The 26,768-nt window shown below is 39.8% G+C and overlaps 2 protein-coding genes across 12 annotated transcripts in view; one reads left to right on the forward strand and one right to left on the reverse strand.

Moving 5' to 3' along the window:
• Positions 1-15,043, forward strand: part of LOC119842359 — a 52,815-nt gene extending 37,772 nt beyond the window's left edge. For 2 of the 3 annotated variants that reach the window (XM_043505255.1, XM_038370386.2), the window contains 4 exons: positions 863-988; positions 3,076-3,232; positions 11,118-11,354; positions 14,739-15,042. In XM_043505255.1, coding sequence (XP_043361190.1) covers positions 863-988; positions 3,076-3,232; positions 11,118-11,354; positions 14,739-14,796 — 578 coding nt within the window. In that variant the 3' untranslated portion in view covers positions 14,797-15,042. Of the gene's footprint in view, positions 1-862; positions 989-3,075; positions 3,233-11,117; positions 11,355-14,738 lie in introns of all 3 variants that reach the window. The other variant, XM_043505265.1, reaches the window with a different exon arrangement.
• A 2,926-nt stretch (positions 15,044-17,969) lies between these two features.
• TAB3 (TGF-beta activated kinase 1 (MAP3K7) binding protein 3) overlaps positions 17,970-26,768 on the reverse strand; it is a 78,893-nt gene continuing 70,094 nt past the window's right edge. For all 9 annotated transcript variants that reach the window (XM_038406062.2, XM_043505306.1, XM_038406042.2 and 6 more), the window contains one exon: positions 17,970-22,472. In XM_038406062.2, the coding sequence (XP_038261990.1) occupies positions 22,333-22,472 (140 nt within the window). In that variant the 3' untranslated portion in view covers positions 17,970-22,332. The remainder of the gene's footprint in view (positions 22,473-26,768) is intronic.

Below are 26,768 nucleotides of genomic sequence, written 5' to 3' on the forward strand. Positions count from 1 at the left end.
TATTACCTGGCGGGGGTCGTGAGATGTCAGCCTCCATCCCAAACCCAGCTTTGCCTCCAGCATTTATAATGGTATTAAATATATTAAAAAGTGATTTTAATTTATAAGGGGGGGGTCACACTCAGAGGCTAGCTATGTGAAAAGGGTCACCACTACAAAAGTTTGAGACCTACTGATGTAGCCTAATGCCCACATTTTTACGCCAGCCACGCTGCAGTTAAGGTTAAATGATCCATAACCAGTGCTTCTGAGATGCCTTGGTCTACAAGAGGTGATAAGAAAAAACTTTTCTTTTGTCTTCTTACCTTCATCACTTTTATGTGCTGTTCCTGATAGCAGAAATATTGCTTAAGATACATGGTCCTGTACACCAGTCTAGAAAACGCTGATATACAAGTGATTTGTGACGCGAGTTTAAGGATGTTGGTTTTTTTTATTGTTTAATGGTTTCTGCATTAGAGTGTTCAAATGTAAATAAATAATAAAATCACATTTATATGCAAAAATATGTGTAACTGTCTCAGAGAATGGAAAAAATAGCCTTTTAAACAAATTGCTTAGCCTAGTATATTCCTTTATTAATAAATAGAACAGTAATTTTACTATTAAGTCTCAGGTTCATCATAATAAGCTTAGCTTTGCTTTTCTTAATGTGGTATCAAATTCCGCTTTCTGTTTAAAACTAAGATCAGCTCCACCATCCATGATGATGGCTGCTCGGTGCTACACCATTACAAACAACATAATAATACAAGACTATTAACCCCTAGTGAATTTTAATTGCTCAAAACAGTAATTGCATCTTTAAAGTAATATCAAGAGCTGGTGAAGTCGATATGAGCAAACCTTTTTCTTTCTTTAGAAAGGCAAGAAGAATGTTCTAAAAGCAATGCCTCCTCAGTGTCTATGAACAGCGAATCTACAGAGATTCTGATCACTGGATACAACGATACAGGCTTAAAGAAAGAATCTAAGAGAAACTCAAAAGGTACATTGTTTTAACTACATACTGATTAGAGTTGTTCATTAAAACTCTCTCCAGGTCAATTGATGCTTTTTTCTATTGCATTACATAGAATTTTCATTTCCAATACCTTTTATATTGGTATATATTCTACCTGAACAGAAGAGTTAATTCTGTGGTCAGAACCCTGCTGGTGGTTAAATAATCTTGCCATATTTTCACATGCAATCTACTGTTGTGTTAATATTCAAACAAAGCATTGTGACTGATCTTTATTCATATTTTTGAGAAATATTTGTATCAGAACGATCACTGCTTCTCAGCTGGGATTACAACAGTACTTTTTTGAAAAAGCTGAATATTCACAATAGCAGTCAAACGTTCTCTGATATATACAGTAGGCCCTGAGGTTCAGATACTGCACTGATAGGTACCCTGAAAGTACTTTAGATATGGAAGCGTGTTGTACAAATATCAAGAAAGCTTTTAGCTTTTAAAGTAAATTCTAATCATTTAACTCTTGTAAATATTATATTTATTTAGTTCTGTTTTCCCTAAGAAAAACTCACAAGAGGGGTCTCACCTCTGTGAGGATCCTCTTAGACATACCATCTTTGTCTACCCATAGAAGAGGCCAGAGACCATACAGAGCTTGGGATCTTGTAGATCACAGGGGGGTGCTGCAGGAGGCCATTCCCATCTGCATGGAAGTTTTGCAACCCTGCACCAGCTCTGGTGTTGGTGGCTCCTTGGCAGCACAGCCCCAGATTGATTGATTTTTTTTGATCAACTTCCTCACGGTTGTGGAGCTCAGTCTCTGCCCTTCCCCAAAGCCTTCAAAGCGGGGGGTGCAGTGACTGATCCTTCCTGGAAAACCAACACACAGACATTCCCCTACATGCATTGATCCATGGGAGATGAGCTGTTAGGTAAGAAAGAATCTGTGATTAATAGGGATTGCACACCTGCTGTTAGAGATTACTTAGCTTTAAAGTGTCATCTGGAATTTCCAAATTCATAGATCACTAGCTTCTTTTTTCTTTTAATTACGCAGTTAGGGCTTGTGAAATGCACTGTTCTTGGGTTCGGGAGACTGAATCTGCTGAATCTACATCACTAGTAGACAGGAGCAGTGGCTGTTCAAGTTCCCTGCACTGCCTTAAAGTACTTCAGCAAGGTGCTAGAATCATAGACTTTAAGGTCAGAAGGGACCATTATGATAGTCTAGTCTGACCTCCTGCACAACGCAGGCCACAGAATCTCACCCACCCCCCCCCCGTAACAAACCCCTAACCTATGTCTGAGCTATTGAAGTCCTCAAATTGTGGTTTAAAGACTTCAAGGTGCAGAGAATCCTTCAGCAAGTTACCCGTGCCCCACTCTGCAGAGAAAGGCGAAAAACCCCCAGGGCCTCTGCCAATCAGCCCTGGAGAAAAATTCCTTCCTGACCCCAAATATGGCGATCAGCTAAACCCTGAGCATATGGGCAAGACTCACCAGCGAGACACACAGGAAAGAATTCTCTGTAGTAACTCAGATCCCACGCCACCTAACATCCCATCACAGGCCATTGAGCATATCTACCGCTAGTAGTTGAAGATCAATTAATTGCCAAAATTAGGCTAGCCCATCATATCATCCGTTCCATAAACATATCAAGCTTAGTCTTGAAGCCAGAAACGGACTACTCTCTGTGTATGTGCACAGCTCCAGTTCATGGCCAGTTAGCCTTTGGACCCCACCTTTGAGACTACCTATAACACTGCCACTTGTGATGATAGGATATTTAGTTTTAGACAAATTAAACATATGACCATTAGAAATTGAATTGTGTTCACAGTTAAGTTCACATGGGTCAGCTGACAACCACTTTTGCCCTAAGCGGAATTGAACCAGGGACTGGTATTGAAGAACTTCATCTATCATTATGAGCCATTCTGTTGATGCATCAGTGTATTACTTCCAGCCAGATAAGACCAAGTTGCCGTTTGTAACCAAGTTTGGTATAAATTTCTGAGGATACCTTTCTAGTCTTCGATTTAGAAAATCCATGAACTGTGTACAACTTCAGTGCACTCTCCGACCATGCTGATTTTATTGCTGCTTTCAAGATGGTGCATGTGAGGAGATCCCAGAATCGTCTGATGATGATTTGTCTGCAGTCAGCCAGCACAATAGGACACATCATCGGAACTCTCTACAGCATGATGCAGATGTAACAGACAGACTCTCTGCAATGAATATCTGCAGTAAACATGCCACGAGCAGGTAATTTAGAATTAATCATTAAGTTAAATAATTAAATTGTGATTAAAGCAAGAAAATTTTGCTAGACACTTCAAAGTTTTCTAATCCTATTAAAAATCTATTCTAAAATAAACCCTACCCATGCAGAGCTTTCTGTTAGTGGAAAGGAAGAGACTCCATGAAGTCTACAACAGACTCAGTTATTGCTAATCTGCTTTCCCAGAAAATGCTCAGAAGTTTTGGTGATGGGCTGCAGTATAAAAACTTAACATAGAGATGCTGATGAGCACATCCAGAAACTTTTCAGCTGTTCAGGCACGGGTAGAATTAAAGTCTCCCTCTCAATTTAATTTTCAGTGAAAAGAAGTGTGTGTAAATCTGCTTAGCTTCCCACCCTTGCTCTCACTTCCTGAGGAATTAGGAATGGTGTGTGAGGTTGAGGGGCTGCTTGTATTGCCACTTTCTTAAGTCACTATATTGTTAAAGTCTTAGTTTCCTGACACACATGCCAGTGGCCTCCCGTGTACAACAGCCATTGTAAGCTAAAATCTTCAAGTCTCTGTCCTCAAGCAAAGACCCAACCGTAATGGTAATGATATACCTTCCAGAATTCCCTGATGGGCCACACTTTGTGGCTTTGTCAAACCAATGGGTGAAGTGGATTCAAGGGTTCAACACATCCTGCTTCTAGTTTCTCAACAGACAAGTTTATTTCAATCACTGTGGTGGAGCATGAGGAAAGAAGCAGCCATCACTCAAAACTGTAGGGCTTTGGTAGATCAAAACCAACACTGTGAATTGCTTTTGGAAACTACTGTATAACTAGTACAAGACTACAGAGGACCTGCATAAAACATACCATGCTAAAAGCACTTTTAAGAAAGCACGCACCCACTTACTAAAGTTCTCAAATGGGCAACCCTGTATAAGGAACCACTGCTGTATGGCAGAGCATCAGCCAGTGGCAAAAGCTTGGATAAATGCAGCGAGGTCCACCTCTGACAGGAAAAGTCAGAACTTCCAAGCTAACTGTAGGTGAAAAGACCCTTGGCTACTGTGGAACCCAGGGGTAGTGGGGAATCCAAATATGAAGCTCACTTATAAGATAGGCATCCCCTTACAGTAGATGTTTCTTCACGCCCATCAGGATCATCTTGATTCTCATCCACAAGGTGTTTCCGTGAATTTGCTCCTCTGCCCTCCTTCTAAGATAGGACTCCCTGAATGTTTATAACTTATGTTTTTCAAACAAGAAAAAACTAAATTGTATCTCACTTGCTTTGTGTACTGTGCCCTTATACATCAAAATGTTCTTATTTAACTAAAGAGTATTGCTGGTTTCACAGCAGCCAGCTTGTCTTAGCCTTGACCAAGAGGAAGAGTATCCAGGGCCATTTAGTCATTGGACTCAGGATATGGGATAAAGGGGATCCTTTTTCTTGTTGTTGTGAGGTGGACAGCAGTTCATTAGGAACTGAACAGTTATTTCACATAAGCCAGGAATAAGCAAGCAGATGATGATGATATATTTGGTTACTACCAATCAGGGCTGGGATCGAAGTCATGGCCTCATAGTAGATCAATTGTGTTATCTAACAATTCTTTGAGACATTTTTAGATATACTTTTTTTGTTTTTAAAACATATAAAAAACACTCAGCCTAATTATATACAATTTCATTTAGTGATTATGACGGGTGCCGGGTTGGCAGCCAACGTCAGTGAAGTACTATAGACCAAAACCAGGATGGCACTGGCTACCCCAAGGCATGCTGACTTGTATCACTGTGCCAGTGCACACACTCCTTGTTCTTTATGGACCACCTCAAAAGGCAAGAGGGTTGTACCATTTCCATGCTTATTCAGTCTGGTAAGACGAACAAGGTATTGGAGATCTTGTAAACAGCACAAAATTAAGGTAATATTTGACAAGTTAGTATTATTAGGGAAAAATAAGCAGCGTTCATGATACTTGTTGACTTCAGTGGAATCTTAGGCCAGTGACTTTAACCCATTGCCAATCAAATGGCTGTATATTTGGGGGCAAGCATTTGTACATGGATGGAATTGGCATGATTGAGTACAAATGCTTCCAAATTTATAGGGAGCAAAACACACAAGCCACTAATCATTTCCACCTTCCCCTCCATCTTACAGCCTCTTAAATCAGCAAGCTTCCCCTTCGGAACTCCAGAACATTAATTTCCTATCCATGAGCAATCGGCCCAGGACCATTCACTCAGGAAGTCTGTAATTTTAGGCATGAAGCTTGGGGAGGATGAAAAAGAGTAGCACTTACAGAACCAAAGAACTTGTGCAGCTAGAGTTCTGATGTCTAATACAAAGCTAGCAATAGCGCTTAGGAGATGAGAGTTAGCTCCTGTTGGTCCAGGGATCACAGAGCGGCCATACATCCCTGCAAGAGTTCCATAGCTATCTCATTTTGCAATAGCAGAACTGGACTGAATGCCCATTGGGGAGCTAGCTGGGGTCAGCACTGGCTGAGTAAGCAGCCTGGCTAAGGGATGTGTAGTCTCACAGTTTCCATTAGCAGGGTTCCTATGAAGACCCTGGTACAATTTAAAACTAGTCTTCTCTGATACAGCCCCAAAGGAGGAGCCAGTTCTCCTGTGTTGTCAGTATTCATGCATTAGTGAATGTAAATCCTGCCTCTGGCATTTGTACTGAATGATGGCAAAAAAAAAAAGTGATGCTAGCCCCTATGTAACAAGAATTCCGTCTTCAGTGTTGGCTCAGGCTCCTGGTCCTTGTCAACTGCTGCTAGAAAAACATCCCAGGACTTTGCCCAGGAAAGCTTTTGTGGGGTCAGTTTTCTTCACCTTGTGCCATGCAGGTAATTTTAGCCTGTTGTGGTTCAGGTGGCCCATGGAGTAACTATTCCCTGAGTACAATATCCAGTTTGCTGGCACTCCTCAGTGTATTATTTATACCCTAGGTGGCACTTACAGGGTGCATCATGATTTCACAAGCTGTTCAAACATGCACTATTGGTCCAATCCTTTGCCCACTTAAGTCTATGACAAAGCTCCCATTGACTTAGATGGTGCAGGATCAGGCCCAAGTCCTCATAACACAATTAATTGTCCATAATTTAAGGAAATTAGTTAGGGAAGTGGATTGGACCGAAGAACTTATGGATCTAAAGGTAGACGAGGCCTGGGATTACTTTAAATCAAAGCTGCAGAAGCTAGCGGAAGCCTGTATCCCAAGAAAGGGGAAAAAATTCATAGGAAGGAGTTGTAGACCAAGCTGGATGAGCAAGCATCTTAGAGAGGTGATTAAGAAGAAGCAGAAAGAATACAGGGAGTGGAAGATGGGAGGGATCAGCAAGGAAAGCTACCAAATTGAGGTCAGAACAGAACATGTAGGGATAAAGTGAGACAGGCTAAAAGTCGAGTAGAGTTGGACCTTGCAAAAGGAATTAAAAGCAATAGTAAAAGGTTCTATAGCCATATAAATAAGAAGAAAACTAAGAAAGAAGTGGGGCCGCTAAACACTGAGGATGGAGTGGAGGTTAAAGATAATCTAGGCATGGCCCAATATCTAAACAAATACTTTGCCTCAGTCTTTAATAAGGCTAAAGAGAATCTTAGGGCTAATGGGAGAATGACAAATGGGAATGAGGATATGGAGGTAGATATTACCATATCTGAGGTAGAAGCGAAACTCAAACAACTTAATGGGACTAAATCGGGGGGCCCAGATAATCTTCATCCAAGAATATTAAAGGAATTGGCACCTGAAATGGCAAGCCCATTAGCAAGAATTTTTAACGAATCTGTAAACTCAGGAGTTGTACCGAATGATTGGAGAATTGCTAATATAGTTCCTATTTTTAAGAAAGGAAAAAAAGTGATCCGGGTAACTACAGGCCAGTTAGTTTGACATCTGTAGTATGCAAGGTCCTCGAAAAATTTTTGAAGGAGAAATTAGTTAAGGACATTGAAGTCAATGGTAAATGGGACAAAATACAACATGGTTTTACAAAAGGTAGATCGTGCCAAACCAACCTAATCTCCTTTTTTGAAAAAGTAACAGATTTTTTAGATAAAGGAAATGCAGTGGATCTAATTTACCTAGATTTCAGTAAGGTGTTTGATACCGTGCCACATGGGGAATTATTAGTTAAATTGGAGAAGATGGGGATCAATATGAACATCAAAAGGTGGATAAGGAATTGGTTAAAGGGGAGACTGCAACGGGTCCTACTGAAAGGCGAACTGTCAGGTTGGAGGGAGGTTACCAGTGGAGTTCCTCAGGGATCGGTTTTGGGACCAATCTTATTTAATCTTTTTATTACTGACCTTAGGCACAAAGAGTGGGAGAGTGCTAATAAAGTTTGCAGATGATACAAAGCTGGGAGGTATTGCCAATTCGGAGAAGGATCGGGATATTATACAGGAGGATCCGGATGACCTTGTAAACTGGAGTAATAGCAATAGGATGAAATTTAATAGTGAGAAGTGTAAGGTTATGCATTTAGGGATTAATAACAAGAATTTTAGTTATAAGTTGGGGACGCATCAATTAGAAATAACAGAAGAGGAGAAGGACCTTGGAGTATTGGTTGATCATAGGATGACTATGAGCTGCCAATGTGATATGGCTGTGAAAAAAGCTAATGCGGTTTTGGGATGCATCAGGAGAGGCATTTCCAGTAGGGATAAGGAGGTTTTAGTACCGTTATACAAGGCACTGGTGAGACCTCACCTGGAATATTGTGTGCAGTTCTGGTCTCCCATGTTCAAAAAGGATGAATTCAAACTGGAGCAGGTACAGAGAAGGGCTACTAGGATGATCCGAGGAATGGAAAACTTGTCTTATGAAAGGAGACTTAAGGAGCTTGGATTGTTTAGCCTAACTAAAAGAAGGTTGAGGGGAGATATGATTGCTCTCTATAAATATATCAGAGGGATAAATACAGGAGAGGGAGAGGAATTATTTAAGCTCAGCACCAATGTGGACACAAGAACAAATGAGTATAAACTGGCCACCAGGAAGTTTAGACTTGAAATCAGACGAAGGTTTCTAACCATCAGAGGAGTGAAGTTTTGGAATAGCCTTCCAAGGGAAGCAGTGGGGGCAAAAGATCTATCTGGTTTTAAGATTCTACTCGATAAGTTTATGGAGGGGATGGAATGATGGGATAATGTGATTTTGATAATTAATTGATCTTTAAATATTCAGGGTAAATAGGACTAATCCCCTGAGATGGGATATTAGATGGATGGGATCCGAGTTACCCAGGAAAGAATTTTCTGTAGTATCTGGCTGGTGAATCTTGCCCATATGCTCAGGGTTTAGCCGATTGCCATATTTGGGGTCGGGAAGGAATTTTCCTCCAGGGCAGATTGGAGAGGCCCTGGAGGTTTTTCGCCTTCCTCTGTAGCATGGGGCATGGGTGACTTGAGGGAGGCTTCTCTGCTCCTTGAAGTCTTTAAACCATGATTTAAGAACTTCAGTAGCTCAGACATAGGTGAGGTTTTTTGTAGGAGTGGGTGGGTGAGATTCTGTGGCCTGCGCTGTGCAGGAGGTCAGACTAGATGATCAGAATGGTCCCTTCTGACCTTAGTATCTATGAATCTATAACACCCCCTTGATAGGGAGAGTAATCACCTCCATTTTAGAGGAGAAAGCAGAAGCTTGTGGACTTGCCCAAGGCCACACAAAATCAGTGGCAGAACCAGGATTATAACTCCAGAGCTGATGGACTAAACAGGGGTCTGAGAGCTATTACCCAGCACTGCCTCTGCACTCTGGCATGCAGCGAAAGGCGGCAGGCATTCATCCAAGCCCAGCCCATAACACAGAGAAGGCGTCAGTCATTAAATTTCTTGCGTGTCATGAGTAATAAAGGAGAGACTCTGTTGGGCTTCATGGAGAGATCCAATTCTTTGAATAGCCCCAGTCACAAAAATAGGAAGTTAATCACAAAACTGACACCTCTCCTGGGAGCCACATCTGTTCTGCTCAGGTCAGCAGCTCCCTCACTCAGGCTGATAAAAAGATGTACAGCATAGTATATTCCAATTATTGCTTCTCATCTAGACTGGTGGCTTTTGGTCCCTTCCTGCAGACATGTAAGACACTGGCTGTGCAGATGCACATTACACTATGATCATTTGGGTTTTCAGGGTTGGTATAAGTTACTTCATGGTGTGAACTGCCTGCTTTAAACTCCAATACATTTTTGGAAGGACCTAGAAAGAAAAATCTTCCTGCAGTCGGTAGATTTAGTTTTGTGCAAGCTGTCGATTTCTTTGCTCGCGGCTGACTAAGGTTTGTCTGTGTGTAACAAAGTCAAAGCAGTTGATAAATCACAATCCCAGCTAAAGGCCTCTTCCATTCTTTTACTTAACATATATCAAAGGAATTCAGACCTGCACAGCAATTGGAATCTGTCAGGACTGAAATAGATGCATGCCCTTTGAGTTTGAAGAACTATATTGGTTATCTCTGACCTTATAACCTTTTACACATTCTCTCTTCCCCTCAGTCATGGTTTCTCACTACTCCACTTGTCTCCAGAGATTCTGAATTTGGGAATGAGGCCTCAGTCCTAGTTTTACAGAATTCTTGAACTACGAACAGTTAGTTCAGAATCTTGTCCAATAAAGTGTGCTGAGGAATTTCTTAACCCTCTGCTTTGGTTTAAACCAGACTCCAAAGCTGTTCCCCAGTTTGTTTGCACACTAAGTTTTTATCAGGCACAATGAGAAATACTTAGGCTGATGCTTTATTAAGAAATGGAGGGGTCTGGAACTATAGCCCCTTGGAGATGAGGGAAATGGGGAATATGGCGAAAGGAGGAACATACATGAATATTTCAGGATAATGACAGGACACGTTAGGCTTCTGATCCACTCATCCAGGACATTTTGGTGTACACATCCACCATGATATGCTTCGTTCAGGTCCTCTCATCTGAAATGCCTTGCTAGGCCCCTGCTGCCTAAGAAAGCAGGTGAAGTCAGAAGTGTTAACTTAGGATGCGAGTGGCTCTGCTAGCCTTAAATTTTGCCAGATGTCAAAATCACTCATCACTACATCTGCACAGCCTTCAGAGGTCTTCCCCCTGCCCCTTCCCTAACTTTCACAATGCTTAACTCTCCTTTGATCCTTTTACGTGTCATGGTACCTTCCACAGAGCCATTTCCATTTGGTTCACACTACTGGGTGATCTGTTTTAAGGCATGGTGCTCCCATGAGTTTAGGGAGCTGGGTTAAGCCACAGTCTCACGAGTAAGGGAAATTCTTGGCACTGCAATTGGTCCAGCAGGCACCAAAAGGAGAAAGGGAGGGGAAATGAAAGAATTGAGAGGCCTAACAATTAGTGACAAAAGATTTACTAGGTCACCTATTCCATTCCCTGAAAGAATAAGATTACTCCATACAATACGCTTCTAGCGCTTTGTCGGATTCATTGTTAGTAAGTCCGAAGTAATGGGCTTTCCCCAGCTCATTCCCAGTGGAGATGCAAATTATATTTTTGCTATGGTTAGAAACTATGCAGGCAAGCAATGTTGCAGCAAGCAGTGATCAAGAAGTGCAGTGGGACTGCTTACGCATTCCTATCCCTTTATAGTGAAAAAATGCAACAGGAGAAAAATACAAAACAAATTTACCTGAGCTGCCTCTGTGCTGTGGTAGGGCAGAACAACCCTCCCTCCCCCTAGAAATCTTTGTGGATTAGCAATTGAGAATGAAGTTTTAAGAAATGTTAGAATTCTAACTGGAATTCACAGGGCATTTATCAAAGTGGATCACAAACACAAAGTTATCTGGTACTCTGAACAGAAGCCAGCAAACAGAGTTCTTCAGAATTTAAAATTAGTTTCACTTTTTAGAAAAAGGTTTTGCATTTAATTTTTATCTTTTTACACCAGGACTCCTGTGGGTAGGATGCTGTTACCAAGACGACCATTTGCACCAAGAAGTGTTACAGACTTGACAGTTGGAAATGTGGTGAAATTCTCCCGTCCAGCAGGGAAAATCAGTAAAGGAACAATCAAGTACTTGGGGCACCTGCTTGGGAGAGAGGACATATATCTTGGGGTAGAACTGGAGGGCAGCGAAGTGGGAAGACATAATGGAACATTTCAGGGAACAAGATACTATCTCTGGTAAGATTAATCCTATAGTTACTTTAAACAAAATAGCCTCTTTACTATTCCCCAGAAAAATATGTAATTTATGGTTCTATAAATATTAGGAATTATATAATATATTTGTCATAGTATATCTGCTGATAAATAGCTTAGGTTTTATTTAATCAAAAATATGTATAAACAAAGCAAATGTATTTTTAAAACCATTGGTCCTGTTCTACTATAACTATTTCATTTCAGTTATACCAAATAAGCAATGCAGATTTTATTTTGTCTGGAAGATGTTGGACCAGTTCTTGTCTGTACCAATTTTTAAATGGCACACTCCTGGCCAGACCGGGCCCGCTCAGCCCGCTGCCGAACCCAGGCCGGGACCCTGGCAGGCAGCAGTGTGCCATTAAAAAACCTGCCCGCCCCGGCCCGCTTTTCTCCGCCCCCGCGGGGGCAGGGTGAAGAAGCTTGGTCCTGCCAGCTGCTGCTGCAGGGTAGGCAAGCTCCCCCTCTCCCCCACCTCTTCCCTCCAGTGTGCTGGGTTCCTGCTCCTCCTCCTCTCCCTCCCTGCCACCGATCCCGCTAATGGCCCTTGCGAGGGAGGGGGAGAAGCAGAGCCGCAGCACACTGGCTCCGGGGAGGAGGCAGAGAAGAGGTGGGAAAGGGGGGGTGGAATCAGGGCATATCCCTTCCAGCCCCCTGCTGTGAGCCCCTCTGGGCAGGGAGCGCCCCCATGACCCCTGCATCCCCCCATGACTCCAGCCCTGACTCCTGCACCCTCCTCACACACCCAGCCCTGACTCCTGCACCCCCTACACATACCCAGCTCCCCCATGCCCTGACTCTTGCACCCCCCCCCATTCTCACCCCCAACTTGAGCACCAAACGGGAGCTCCTGCACACACACTCCCCATTCCCACCTGCACCCTTGCACCAAATGGGAGCTGCCAAGGTAAGCACCCCACACCCAAACCTCCTGCCCCAACTCTGAGCCCCCTCCCTCATTCTAGCTCTTGGTCAGACCCTACACCCCAACTTGCTCCTTCACCCCCAGCCCTGTTTTCAGTGCACTCCCACCCTCAACTCAATGCAGAGAGAGAGGAAGAGAATGGGCTAGAACTAGGGAGAAGGTAGGTACCCACTCTGTGTGGGCAGGGCTGGGATCCCAGACCGGGAGCGGGCTGAGCAGGGCCAGCAGTCGGGACCCTGGCTGGCAGGAGCTGGCAGACTGAACCCCAGACCGGCAGTGAGCTGAGTGGCAGAAGGCTGAGCCCACTGCTGGTCTGGGGTCCCGGCCGCCGGCCCCTTGCCAGCCGGAGTCCTGGGTGCAGGGCCCGCTCAGCCTGCTCCCGGCCTAGGTGAATGGAACCCCAGGCTGGCAGCGGGCTGAGCGGACCAGCGGCATAACATCAGTATTTTAATTTAATTTTAAATTAAGCTTCTTAAACATTTTGAAAACCTTGTTTACTTTACATACAACAATAGTTTAGTTATATAATATATAGATTTATAGAGAGACCTTCTAAAAAACATTAAAATGTATTACTGGCACACGAAACCTTAAATTAAAGTGAATAAATGAAGACTCGGCACACCACTTCTGAAAGGCTGCTGATCCCTGGTCTACAGAATTATTATGGAGTCAGCAAGTTACTGTCATGTTTCTCAAAACAAGCAATTTTAATAAATGTATCCTAGATTTTTACCAATTAATTAAGAGTAGGAGGGTTCCACCCCAGTGAATAGTCACCCATTAAACAAATTGCTTAGCTAGCAAAGTTTCCATTTTGCATAATGCACTGAACTACAATACAACCATATTTTAACAAGAATAGTATATGCTAGATTATTTCTAAAGCTGCAGTAACTGGTTAATGACTCAAAAAAGAGGAAAACAGAAAACAAAATATGGATGACTCAATATATCTCCAACAATCAGACAAAACTCCCCAGATAAGTTATCGGTTTCCAAGACAAAGATTCTTTGATAATTAAGAAGCACAAGAGATGACTATTATAGATTGTTTTTACATTTTTCTTGAACAGCAACCATTCCTATAACACAATTAAGCCTCATCATCTCCTGTGATGGAACACACCCGAATGCCCTTCATCGACAGTATATAACATTTTTATAAGTGAAGTTGGCCACTACTCAGAAAGCAAAGCAAACATCTCTTCTTCTGTCCTTGAGGCAGCAGTGACTCCTCAAAGTTTTCCTGACCCTAAATCACTTTATAAACTGATTTGGATTAGCCCTAGGAACCAACAGAGAGAGTCTGCATTTGTGGGAACTTCTTCAGGGCCACCAGAATAATAAGCAGAGAGCACGACCAGGTATAGAGTCACCCCAGGTATCCCAGTTACACAACTAACAGCGATGGGAAGCATTAATGGTAATGAGGGACACAACTCAAGACTCCTGGCTGTCCTGGATCGTCAGAGAGAATAGATGGGACCTCTACTCCAAGATTGTTAACATCTCCTTTGACAAGGAGAAACTGCCCCCAAACCTAAAGCATGCCATTGTCTAGTCAGTATAAACCACTATACAGACCGAAATACATATGGCATCCAAAACACATGAAATCCATTTTTGTTCTCGTTTCTCCTTGTTTGACTATTGCTGTCCCTTGTTTAGGCGTCAGTCCTTCTTTTGTAGTCTTGTTAGTGTGAGAAAATTTTGAAACATCAAAATTCTGAGGTTTTTGTAAAAAAGTTTTTAGGAAAAAAAAAATCACATCGTTCTGTGGTTTTCTCCCCACTTTCTCCCTCAAGAACAGTATGATTCTTGAGAGACAATGAGCCCATTTTCACTGCCAGGTCATCTAGCTTTGAAGTAAAATGAATATATTTTCAAATTTATTTAGGATAAAGATTGTAATGCATGGTGTGGCCACCTGTCCCTGCTTGTAAGGTAATAGTTGATGCGCTTACCAATCATTTAGCATTTCCTAGACGAGACCAGAAAAAAGGGGTGTTAAGCCATAATAGTCTTCCAAGTTCATAACAAACACAACATTATGCCAAATCAGCAGACTGAGTTCAATCAGAGGTGAAAAAACTGGTTTTCACTTTGGTTTAGAGCAAGGCCTACTGTCAGTTCTGCAAACTTTGGTATCAGTTGAAATATTGCATATTTAGAAGTAACAAAAGTTTGGAATCCAGATCTTTCAGATCCAAAAGCAGAATTTTATTCCATTAGCCAAACCAGATTTTGCTATACTGGGTTGCAGAAATGAAAAATTTTCATTTTATGTAATTAAAATTAAAATACATGTGATTTATTTGGGGAGAGGGAGAAAAGCCGCATTTTGTTCTTCACTACTGTGGGGTTTTTTACATGAGTCTTAAGACAGACCTTTTCTGAACATTAATTGAATGTTTTGTATGGGTTTTTCCCCCCAGCAAACCTAACAAAGGAGTATTTGTGAACTTCAGCAAGGTCATTATGGCATGGGAATAATGAATCCAGGATAACCTATAATAAAAAACCCCTCAAATGAGCCTATGGACTTTTACAGCAAGTTACTGGAATGCTATGCCCTTTGACTATCTGCAAAGAGACTAATTATATTGCTATACACAGTGCATTTGCCAAAAGTCTATCGATGTATTTCCTACATATTTTAATAGAAATGTTTATTTTAAAATATTTTCTGGAACCTTTGTAGACCTTTTTGTAAAATAAACATGAAGTATTGTCATTCCTGAAGGGAGATTCTTTAATGACTTGATTGGAATTTACTTACCTGACAACAACATAGCATAATCAGCAATTTAGCAAAACTTCTAAGTAAGGAATTACTTGTCAAAAGAAACACCTGTTCCTATAAAACTTCACACAGCACATCTATAATATACCAGAAAAAAAAAGATTCATGCAACTGAAAATCTGAAGTGTTTCACTTATAGGAATGTTTTTTGGAAATAGCTTGCTTTTTGCCTCTGTATATAATTTAAGGCTTGATCTACATTAGAAAATTGGGGTTAATTGAACTGGTTCAAACCTGTAATGTAGCTTAATTTAAACCAGGGTAACCCTCACTTAAATTGGTTTAAGTTAAACCAATTGAAATAAGGGATAAGCCACTTTAAGTGCATCTAGAGGTTTGCACTAGTTTAACTACACCAATTTAAAAATTAATTTTAGTTAATCCAGTAAAAATTTTCTAATATAGACAAACCATAGTTATCTCAAAGTATAGCAGACACATAAAACCAAAAATCAACCGTTGCAACATTTTAACAACTGCAGCTATTTGCCACTCTAACTTCATTATTTTATTGTTCGAATTAAAAAAAAAATCAACTATTTGTTCACGTTTTTCAGCATGAAGCGTGCTCTTAAGGTAGCATAACAATAAACAGATACAATAAATGCTTTCAGGAAAGGATACTTGTTATTTAATTTTGAGAAATTAAGGGCTTGTCTACACACTAAACCAGCATTTGTTTAACTAAAGGTTTGATTTAAAAAACAATGTACTGAATGAAACCAGTTCAAATCCCAGCATGGACAATCATATCAGTTTAAACCTTGTTTATATTATTTTAGCATCAAATCTAAACCTGTGTAAACCAGATTTAAATCAATGTAAATGTCTCACACATAAAGGTCTAGTCTACACCAGGATATTTACCAACCTAGTTAAAGCATTATAATTGTTCGTGTAGATGCAAACCAAAAAAAAGTACAGTTACTCTAAGAGTGTTGACATGAGGCGTTATAGGAGTAATTATGGCGGTATAACAGTATAGTAATTCTGGTACATTTCCCTAGTAACAAGACCAAGTTGTACCATTTTAAATAAATTAGTTTTCAAACTGCACCTTTAGTTAACCTAGTGCAACATTGGGTGTGGCATTGCTAAGTAATTAGAGGCCTTTGTAGTGTGAAACAAATTCATATCTCATTCCATACTTCACATTCAGTACTTCAGTTTCTATTTGGTGCTGATTTTCCAGCTCACATGATAGGCAGATGCTTCATCCACTCACATTCTGTTGAAAGCAAAGTGTTAAAACATATCTTGTTTCTTCCACCTTGCCACAACAAACACGGCAGCTGCAGTAAGGATATTAATGTTCGATTTGTAGGCTATGTGGGAGCAAAGTTTACCTGACCAGAGCTGGCTTCCTTTGACAAAACTTGATGGACATGGGAAGTTTTGTCAATGCCATGTTCTATAGGTCAGGCTCCTTGTAAGAGGTTGTCTTTTCAGTGATTGTAGAATGGGGAGTAAAGTGTGCAGGGAAGAGTGAGACAGCCTACAATGGAGTCATGGGGGACTGATCAGGGATATGGGAGGGGGGAAAGGGACTCAAGGTATGGGGGACCAACGATGATGGTATAGGACATGAGCAAAGCTCCTGAGGCAGCATCCAGAGGATGAGTGAAGGACAAAGCAGGAGAATGCTACTGTTTTCCAGACAGACTAGCAATGGTCCAAGTGCTCCATCAGTTCTTCACAACCTAGCTAATCAGCAGCTCCTCACACACTAGACAAGGATGCAGCCCACAAATACAAACTTAACTCTGAACCCATAGCTAAGCTTGTACAGCGAGTATGAATTAGAGACAAATGTGTGTGCTGCGTATGTTGAAAGTAAATATGAGTTTGTCATGCAGGTAAAGAGTCTGCATGTGGGCACTGTGTTTGAAAGTGGGGAAGACCTGCACACTGAGGTTATCCTAGTTGTTAATGTAGCCTAATTTGAGGAATTCCTTTATTTTTATTGATTGCTGTAACACAAACCACACTTGACTTGACACAAACCAATCTTAACTCTAAAGCAACCAAGTTTGTGGGGTAATATTATGTAAGCCAATCCCTTCCCTCATAGCAGGTTATCCCCCACACCCCTCAGCCCCAGTTATGCTACACTGGATTTTTAGAAGCTCGAACTTTTCTTCATTTGCTACAAAACAAGAACCCAAGAAACTACAAAAACATTCATGTTGCTCCCACAGTGGAAAATATTGCTCTCTTAACTGGCATTAGCAGCACCAGGAGGACCCATCCTTGCTCAGTTACAACATAATGGCTTAGATTTTAGGCAATATTCCCAAACTAGAGTTTTGAGCTAGGTTAAACTGGGGATCCAAAATTAGCTTGGGCTTAGTTAGTTTGACTGTTCCTACTGAAGTAAATGGTTAAACTCCCAATGAGTTCAATGGGAGAAGAATTAGGCCAACTCTGAGCACTTCTGAAAATCCTGCTCATGGAGCTTGAGTAGTCCTCATTCAAAGTATGGAAACCTTTTATTTAGAATTCAACAGACATCAGCAAGCCACAATTTGAGACTGATTTTCATATAAATTAGATTAAATCAGTTGTCTAGCCTCGATACACGAAGCAACAATTAGTACTTACCTACCACCATATTTCATATAGAAGGGTTAAAAGGATCAACTCAAAGATTAATTCTTATAATACCTACCAGATCACAGGACAAATCAATTTAATAAACTTTATAGTTTGAAGAAAGATACTGCGCTATGGAAAGTACCTTTGCAGTGATTCAACCGTCACACCTGTCATTCTTAGGGAAAAATGATAAAAATTCTACACCATCATACACTTTTCCAACAGAGCAGCTCAGAGGGAAATATACTGATTTACAAGGACACAAATGAAAGTTTGATACAGGTATTGGTTTTTGGGAGAATGCTACACTTTAACACAGAAACATCAAAGCAAGAAAATTTGGTATTTTGGAAATGTCTTCTACTACACATGAGAACAAATGCAGCATGTGATGTTTTCTTAGTTTATTAATTTATTTTTTGCAGAAATCTGCAACTTTCCGAGTATGCACTTTCTGGAGATACCACACATGCATAGCCTCTTAATGCTTTCGTACAATTTCATCTCTTGGTAATAATCTCATTCACAGCATATACATCTAAATCTAGAGACATCATATTTACAGGATTTAACAAGATCTAGTCTTGTTTTAATGAAAAAAATTTAACAGGGTTTCACATAGCAGGAAATATGGATTAGATACATCGGTGCCACCATAAATAAATAAATTTCAAGAACAGAGTTTTAAAAAATTCTTTAAGGTCTTGAAAATCCAAAATTATAATATTGCATTAAATCCAATGACCTCTTATTATTCAAACAAGTCAAGAAAAACCTATCTGTATTAATATTTATAGATAAGCAATGAGAATGCCCCAAACTAAAAAATACAGCAAGTTTCAATCATGGCCAACTTTAAATAATTATGTTAACATTTGGAAAGAAAATAAAATAGATGCGGAACACAGAAGCAATATTGACTACAAGACGCATTGTTTGTGTGCATGTCTTCTCTCTGTATGGGGTGGAGAGTCACAGTAGTATCATAGCATGTAAATTTTACAGACTCAGAGAAGCAGTTAAGTATCTCTGAGTCCAACTGTTCATCTTGAACTATGAAAGCCATTTTCACATTCCTGGGTACACCAATGAATATTAAAAAGGATCAAGATGACAATTTCATTTTTAACTTATTTGATAGTCTCACATTCTTTATTTTTTCCCATTTTTTGTCCCAATTTCAGTTCTTAAATATTTCTGAATTCAGTTTCAAAGGATTTTACAATCAAAATCAATCAATCTTAATGTCAACATGTGTTGCCATGGAAAAATTGAAATGAGTGTATAACTGGGATAGATACACTAACTGAAAGCAATAATATATTTTTAAAGAAAACATGATTTAGTAGCACATGATTAGGAAGTACTAAGACTGAGACCAGCTCTTTAAAAATTATTACACCTTCTCATCACACGTCCCATCTTAAGGGAAAACACACGTACCACAGACACACAAATGCACAACTCAATCTGACCTTAGACTATATTTAACAAAGTATTTTCTTCTTAGCCCCTACCTGCCCTTCTCCCTCCCAAACAAACAAGGTTGATAATTACATCAAATTTGAAGCATAGCCAAGTTTAGGATTTCTTTTGGTTTGCTATACCCTGAAATATTGTTCACAAGTCCCACTCTGACTAAAACTTTTTAAAACCATGGTTGTAGAAAGGGATAATTGATACTAATAGATGATAAATATAAAATAAGCTTTTATAAAAGTTAATTTAGATGAAGCGTGAAATCTTTTTGAATAGCTAAAGTCCAAGTAAGTTACCAACCAAACTAGTCTATTAGCACGGTTGAGGGAAAGCTTGTTATTAAAAATAAGTAGTGCATTAACAACACAAAGGCATTAGCATCCTGCCATCCACACACACATACACTCAAAAGTTTCATACAATACAGTGCATTTTATATGCCAGCTGACATTACGGTTTTGTGTGCATTAAATAAATATTACACGAAGAAACCTTTTTTGGCATAGTCTACATTTCAGTTGGAGTGTGAAAGGTGTTGCCTGCTTCCAAAAGCAAAATGCATGATCTAATATTTAAATACAACTTATGTTCTAACAAACTGAAGATTCAAGTACCATATAGAGTTCTTTTACTGCTAATGTTTGTTCATTAATTTTAAATTTTCAATACTTTTTGTACAACCAACAAATGAGAACTGAAAAAAGCTCAAATAAAAATCAGCTTTGCTCTTAAAATCAACTTGCCCATTTGATGGCACTCTCTCTCACCCTCCCAATAGCATCTCCTCACAGGTTGCCTCTTTTTTGTCTTCTTTTCACTGCTAGCCAGTGAGAGCTATGACTAAGACTAGAATGTCTTTGTAACACCAGAAACCATGCATTTAGGATTATTAGAGCTCACAGAATTAATGAGTTGCATGCATTTTTTTTTTTTTATAAACAGCATCTACCCTGTCTTAAAACAAAGTGGCACAACTGTTCTCCAGCATGCTACTGTTACTCATCTGATGACTGTCATTTTAGTTATTTTTGCTATTCCAGCAGCAAAAGCTAAAGCTGTTAAAAAGTCAACCTAAAAAGGATTGAAAACTGAAATCATACAAAAGAAAAGGCATCATCACTGAAGAACTATGATAGAATTGATATTGTATTGAATACCTGAATATACATCAGGTAAAGATGTTGCTAATCTCTCAAGGAAGAAAAATGTTTTCGGTAAAATACTTCAGCTCATCTGTTTTCCACACTGTCCCTTCAGTTTTCCCACACCATCCATTTATACAAAACAGAATTACAAAAATTTACTCTTATTTTTAACTTCATCTGGACAGTGGGAATTTTTCTTTTCTTTCAGATATGAGCTCCTCATCATACAGTGCAAAATCATCATCAACTTAAAAAAGAAATCTCAGTTTTGATGCCTTTGACTTCATTTTGCTTATTAATGATGCACACTTCACTTGATCTCAAGCAGACTTATTAAATAAATTTTAGGTTATGCTTAAAATTTTATGATTGAAGGAACATATTTCAATATCATACCATATAAAAGGTAGTTCCTGATCTGAATCACAAAACAGCAGTTTTTGCTGCTATCTTTTTAAACCGCATGGAGGGAAGACACCAGAAAGGCAATACAAGCAAAAAACCAAAAACTCTCCCTTTCAAATGCCGTGAAAATGTTAGATTTTACACAACAAAGTTACAGTGTAAAAATTCAATTGCATGGTACCAGCTTCTTACCGATATGAAAAACATCCTAAATCAGTCTCACAATTTCACATCATAATCATTCAGCTGCCCAAATCCAGAAGTTCTGATTTCACAAATAATGACTGCTTTATTACAGCAAACTGAAGCATTTAAACAAAACTGATCATTTAATATAATACAATACATTATGTGCATAAAAGTACCTGCATGGTTTTTAGTTTGCAAGTGTTTTGTATTCTTCACTGTATTGCAAACATTTCCTGACCAAAATTAAAAAAATGCAGTGTGCAACTTTTCCAGATCTGCCATCTGCTATTTTATACAGGCTGGTTTATTAACAGTGTGCAAATAAACCTTTATTGAAGAGCTAATATTGATTAATTCTTTTTCAGCTAAATCAGGATTGGGGCACAAAGTACCTTCTGTGCTGTAAACATCAAGAATTCTTCACAAAATTGGAAGCAGAAAAGGCCTAAGTAACAGGGTGCAAACACTTCTCATACATAATCATGGCTGAGCTCAAATCTTCCAAACAGAATTTGGAATAGTTCTGGCATTTGGCATACGTTCACTGTTCTGCTACAGGGCAGTCTTAGGAGAACGTTATTTATAAAAGCATAATTTACTTTTAGCTTTACCACACAATGACCTAATAAAAGCATGCAGCACTCTTTTCATCAGTAATATGGTAGAATTAGTTCTTAGTTAATTACCCCCAGCGTTGACACTGCTTGGTGAGCACTCTACAAGCAAAAGGGATTGTAGAATCACCTCAGAGTCTACTTTTTGTAAGGCTCAGACAGTACCTCATTTTTGCACCAGAAGTCACAATCTCAAAACAACAAATTTTTGTGTAGACTTAAATCACCCTGAAAAAAAGCAGCGATTACAAATACCCTTCTCTCTGTTTTCTATATGTTGTAAAATTTACAATTGCATTTTCCTGTCTTCTTTTTCAGTAGTTTACAATCCAGAAGCACAGGGAGCCTTTGTTTTCCAGCTAGCTGGGACCAGGTAGGTCAGCTATGGCTTCAGTTTGTCAGGATAACTGTAATATTTCACAACATTACTAAAAGTTCTATATTTAAAATTTAAGAGCCACTAAGCAGTAACTGTAGCCATAGGATTAAACAGAAGCAATTATCTGCTTTCCTGTATACATTCTTCGAAGAGTGAATCCTTTTCTGGTTTTGGCTATCCTTTCTGCTTTGCTCACTGCAATGGCATAAGAAAAGAATATTTCCCTCCCCGCCCCGCAAATTAATTCTTTAGAGCAGTACAAGTGGAAACAGTTTCACATCTTTTCCTCCCCCATTGTAATCTGAAAATAGTTGACTGGCAAAGGCCTGGCAGATGGACTGAAAGGTTCCCCATGTTTCCTTCTCCTATGGCTGTGGGATCAAGAACCTGTTTTCAACCTAATGCAGACCCTTTCCAGATTCAGGTGTAATGTGGCATTTCACACTGCTCACAGCGGTTTAGCGCTGGGTGGTTCAGAAAGGTGCAGCTATCACAATTCCATGGAGCCCCTTCGAAGTCTTCATCTCTTGGCTGAGTCTGTTTGGAGCTGCTTTGATGCTCTAAAGAAAAAATAATGTTATTTTTCAAACAAAGCCTTCATAATAAAGTATACCATGCAATTTTAGCAAATATTTAGAGGAGTAGGTTAAGATACTCATCCACTAGCTAGCAGTTTTCAGCTGTGTTTTACAGACATCTAAATGGCTCTGTACAACTGGATTAGGATTGGAAATTCAGAATGTACAAAATACATACATTATGTATTTATTACCTACTGAGAAGGCAGTCCAAAGCTGATGGCTGTTAGCAGGGAATGACATGAATTCACCCCAAGGCCCATGTAAATGCTACTCATGTATGAGTCTATACATATATCAAAGGAAGGGAATTTTCTAAGAGAAAGTGGGTTTGAAGACTCCATGCTAAGTGCCAGGTATTCAGACCCAAAACTAGTCTCCACTGGGCTGACGGCAGCAATCTTGACATCATGAAGGTCCATTGCAATGCACTATTGCCCTGTGTTTGCCAGTAAATCAGTATGCTAGAATTGCATGTAATAGAACATATCTTGCTTTGGTTTGTACAAATATGCCACTAGTAGTGTCAACAAAACTTCCATTTAGGAAGAAGAGTTTAATGGTTCTTCCTTCTGTTGTCCTTTTACCTATTTAAACTACCTGCATCCTGCCTGTTTCATAATATTACAAAGAGATACTAACTTCAGAAGCCGGATAATTTTTAGTTTTTCATTTGATCAAAAACTTTTAAAAAATTTCCAAAAGGTTTATATTTGTTCTTTGAGGCATGACTCCTTTTCCAACTAGATTATTCTTACCATCAACCAGAATTTAATAAAAGCCTATACTTTCACACAGCACCCAATTTACATATTCATCGTTTTACCCTAGTGACTTTTTCCAAAAGTCTTCTTTCCATATTTGTTATTAAAGGCTATCAGTAATTCATAACAAGAGATTTACCACAAAACCCCCTCAACAAATGGTCTAATTCACTTTCCTGCATCCAAAACTTGACACTGTAGGATACCTCAGAGGAAGATAAATGCCACACATCTTTACTACCCGTTCCTCTAGTCCAGGGGTGGGCAAACTACAGCCCGCAGCCCACTTCCGGCCCATCAGACATCTTTATCTAGCCCTCAAGCTCCCGCCGGGGAGCGGGGTCGGGGGGCTTGCCCTGCTCTGCCTGCCCAGCGCTCCCCAGCCCCCGACTCTCAATTCCCTAGATGAGAACCATCTTTCAGCACGCAGAGCCACACTGCGAAGGTGCGACGTCACCGCACTGTTTCCGGGATCGGAACCCCACCCTTACATGGCGGCCCTTCCCCCACACAGCAGTGCACCCAATCCCCTCCCGATCTTCTACAGCCCTACCTTTGAGAGCCTCGAAACCGCCCAGGGGCCGCTCCTGTCCCAGCTAGGGTACCTGATATGGCCACCTTGGTGTCACTGCCGGCAGTGCCCCTAGGTGTTCCGGTACCGCCCCTGTAGAAACCCCCCCTCGTCCCACACCCCTGAGTCATCCCTCCCCCTACCTTGGTAACATCCCTTATAGAGTCCCCTTCCCCCACCAGGCATTCATGGCCCGCCATATAATTTCCATACCCAGATGCGGCCCTCAGGCCAAAAAGTTTGCCCAACCCTACTTTAGTCAGTGATAAATTCCATGGAACTAGCATCCATGAAGTTATAGGGAGGGACTGAGGAATCCGTGTTCCTAAACAAGATAAAGAAAGAAGGCAACACCCTGGCAAGCAGACAAACGTGTACAGTATACTTTGCTAAAAAAATGTTCATAGAGGAACGAGAGAGAGAGGAGTTTGTGGGAAGATCTGAGGGAGCGTATATTCCCTTGGGAATTTATTTAGGAAAATACCTGGATTTGGTTCAAGAGCAGTCTGCTCTTCAGAAATGTCTTTTATGAAAGTCAGGGATAAAAGGCATCTCTTGCAAATGTGATTCAACAGTACCCTGAAAAGGAAAACTTTTGAGGTTGGGCAATCATTCCAACCTTCTTTCAGTTTGGTGATAGAGTTTTGAAGATATTCCTGTACTTCCCTTCCAGCAACGCCCTGAATTGGGGCATGACCCAACTCACACTGGAGTCGAGTAACTGAGTGTCAGCAGTTGCTCATAAAATACCCTCAACATTTATTAAATATATGCGTTTAAAACTGATCTGTGCCCTAGGTCAAATATATTTAGAAATCAAACCTTTATATTTCACGTTTTTCTGGAAAAATCTGAAACATGTCACGTTGTCAAGACATACTGGAGAAAAGAATTCTCAGGTTTCATTTTTCTTTATCTCGGACGTTATCATCCATTTTTCAGAAAATTAGTATTTTGTCCCAAGTTACTTGTTAACTGCTTCACTGTCATCTCTTTGAATTGCTTACAAATTACTTAACCTGAATTTTACCCTTATGTTGGCACTTTCTAGAACAGTAGTAAAATAAATACTTAGAAGGATGTAAATATGGCCCAAGCCTATCAAAGTCTGAAAAGTTTAATGAACTACAAATTATCAGTTTTTTAAATTGCACAGCATTGTCAAAGTGCTACAAAAAAACTACTAGTCACTTACTGAATACAGTATTTGATGTACCATTTTTACCACACAGCACAAACTAATTTAGTTTAGATATTGCACACATTCCATCAGACCCCTGACCAAAGAACTGACTTATGGCACCACACTCTGCTAACTAACTATTTAACCTGTATACTTTGTCTGAGGATAATGGCCTGACAGGTACAGTCCGTTAAGAGATATGTCCTTGTCCGAAAAATAGTTTTAACATTACTATAATTTCAGTAGCTTAATCCAGCTTCAGTTTCTATGCACTCTACTTTTCCAGCCAATACATCCTGAGAGAAGTGAGGATAGAAAAGCAAGCACTGATCAATATCCATTGCTCTCATTTCATTTCATTTCATTGTCACACTATCTTTTGAAACACTACACCTTGTGGAATAATTACTTTGTGCTGTTTTCCTGCAAGGCATCAGGGTAAAAAAAGCAAAGTTTAGGTGTACCTGTGGTAAATTTATCCAACTCTCTGCCATATTCTGACTCCTGCCCATTCTCTGCTTTGTTTTCCCTCACTCCCTTCCCCACTGTTCTACTCCCGTTTAAAGCCATAAGACAATTTAGGGTTTGTCTACAAAGGCCACAGTTCAAATGTAGATACCTAAACAGGCTCCTAAATCTATATTTATGCTCTTAAGTAAGTGTCTTGATTTTTCACCCACCTTAGCATGCCGAGCAGTATCTCCCTGGTGTGGATATTGCGTGTGCAAACTAAAACATACCTAATCTGTGTTAATTTAGTCCTCTTTCAAACAGGACAAAGTTAAAGGCCTAAAGTTAGGCTCCTAAATCTGTATTTATGATGTTAAATAAGCATTCAATTGGATTTAGGCTCCTAAGTGTCTCAATCACTTTTGAAACTGAGATAGTCTTCTGAATCAATTAGGCATTGCAATGCTGAGCACAGCTACAGCAAAACACCTTTGAAAATCTGGGTCTGAACAACTTGCAGTCACTGGGAGTCTGTGACAAAGACAGGAATTGAATCCAAATCTCCCAAGTCTCAATTCTGCGCCTCAACCACAGGATCACCTTTCTTCTGCTAACCACAATAGTATTCTGCAATCATACTATCCACAGGACAAAAAGTGAAGTGAAGTGTGAACAGCACAGAGCAAATAATACTGACTAGGTTAGTCACTGCAAAGTTTTCAATTTTGGGGGAACAGCCTACAACATATGGACCACAGCACCTGTGGACTCCTACTACTCTGAAATATTTTTAATAGTATGAAATTTACTCTCTAATTTGGTCAAAACTGTGACCATTGAGCAGACAATGTTAATGAGAAAAACACAAAATATCAATTCCAATTATGAATTTGTATTACCGATTTCATTTATGTATGCCTACCACTGCAGTTATGTTTATAAAAATCCCAATAATGAATGTTACAGGAATACTGAGGCATCCTAATCTAAATAGGAGTTAACCAAAATTATTTATTTAAAAAAATGTGTTAATTGGAAGTTCAAGTTAATCTGAAATCAACAGTAAAATCTTATGTACTTTCAGTTTCTTTTCTATTAATGAGCAGTATTATACATAAACATATGATCAGAATATTAATTTTAAACACATTGATAGAAAATAGCTTTCAGTGCCAGTGTTATTGGTGCTGTATCAACATAGATCTGTTTAAGTGTCGCAGCTCCACAGCTTGTAAAAATGTATAAACACCACAAGTAGAATGTTTCCTGCTACTACTGATTGTATAAAAAGAGTTGCATTAACACTTACT

This window comes from Dermochelys coriacea, chromosome 1 (assembly GCF_009764565.3).
Source record: "Dermochelys coriacea isolate rDerCor1 chromosome 1, rDerCor1.pri.v4, whole genome shotgun sequence".
Taxonomy (NCBI): Eukaryota; Metazoa; Chordata; order Testudines; family Dermochelyidae; genus Dermochelys; species Dermochelys coriacea.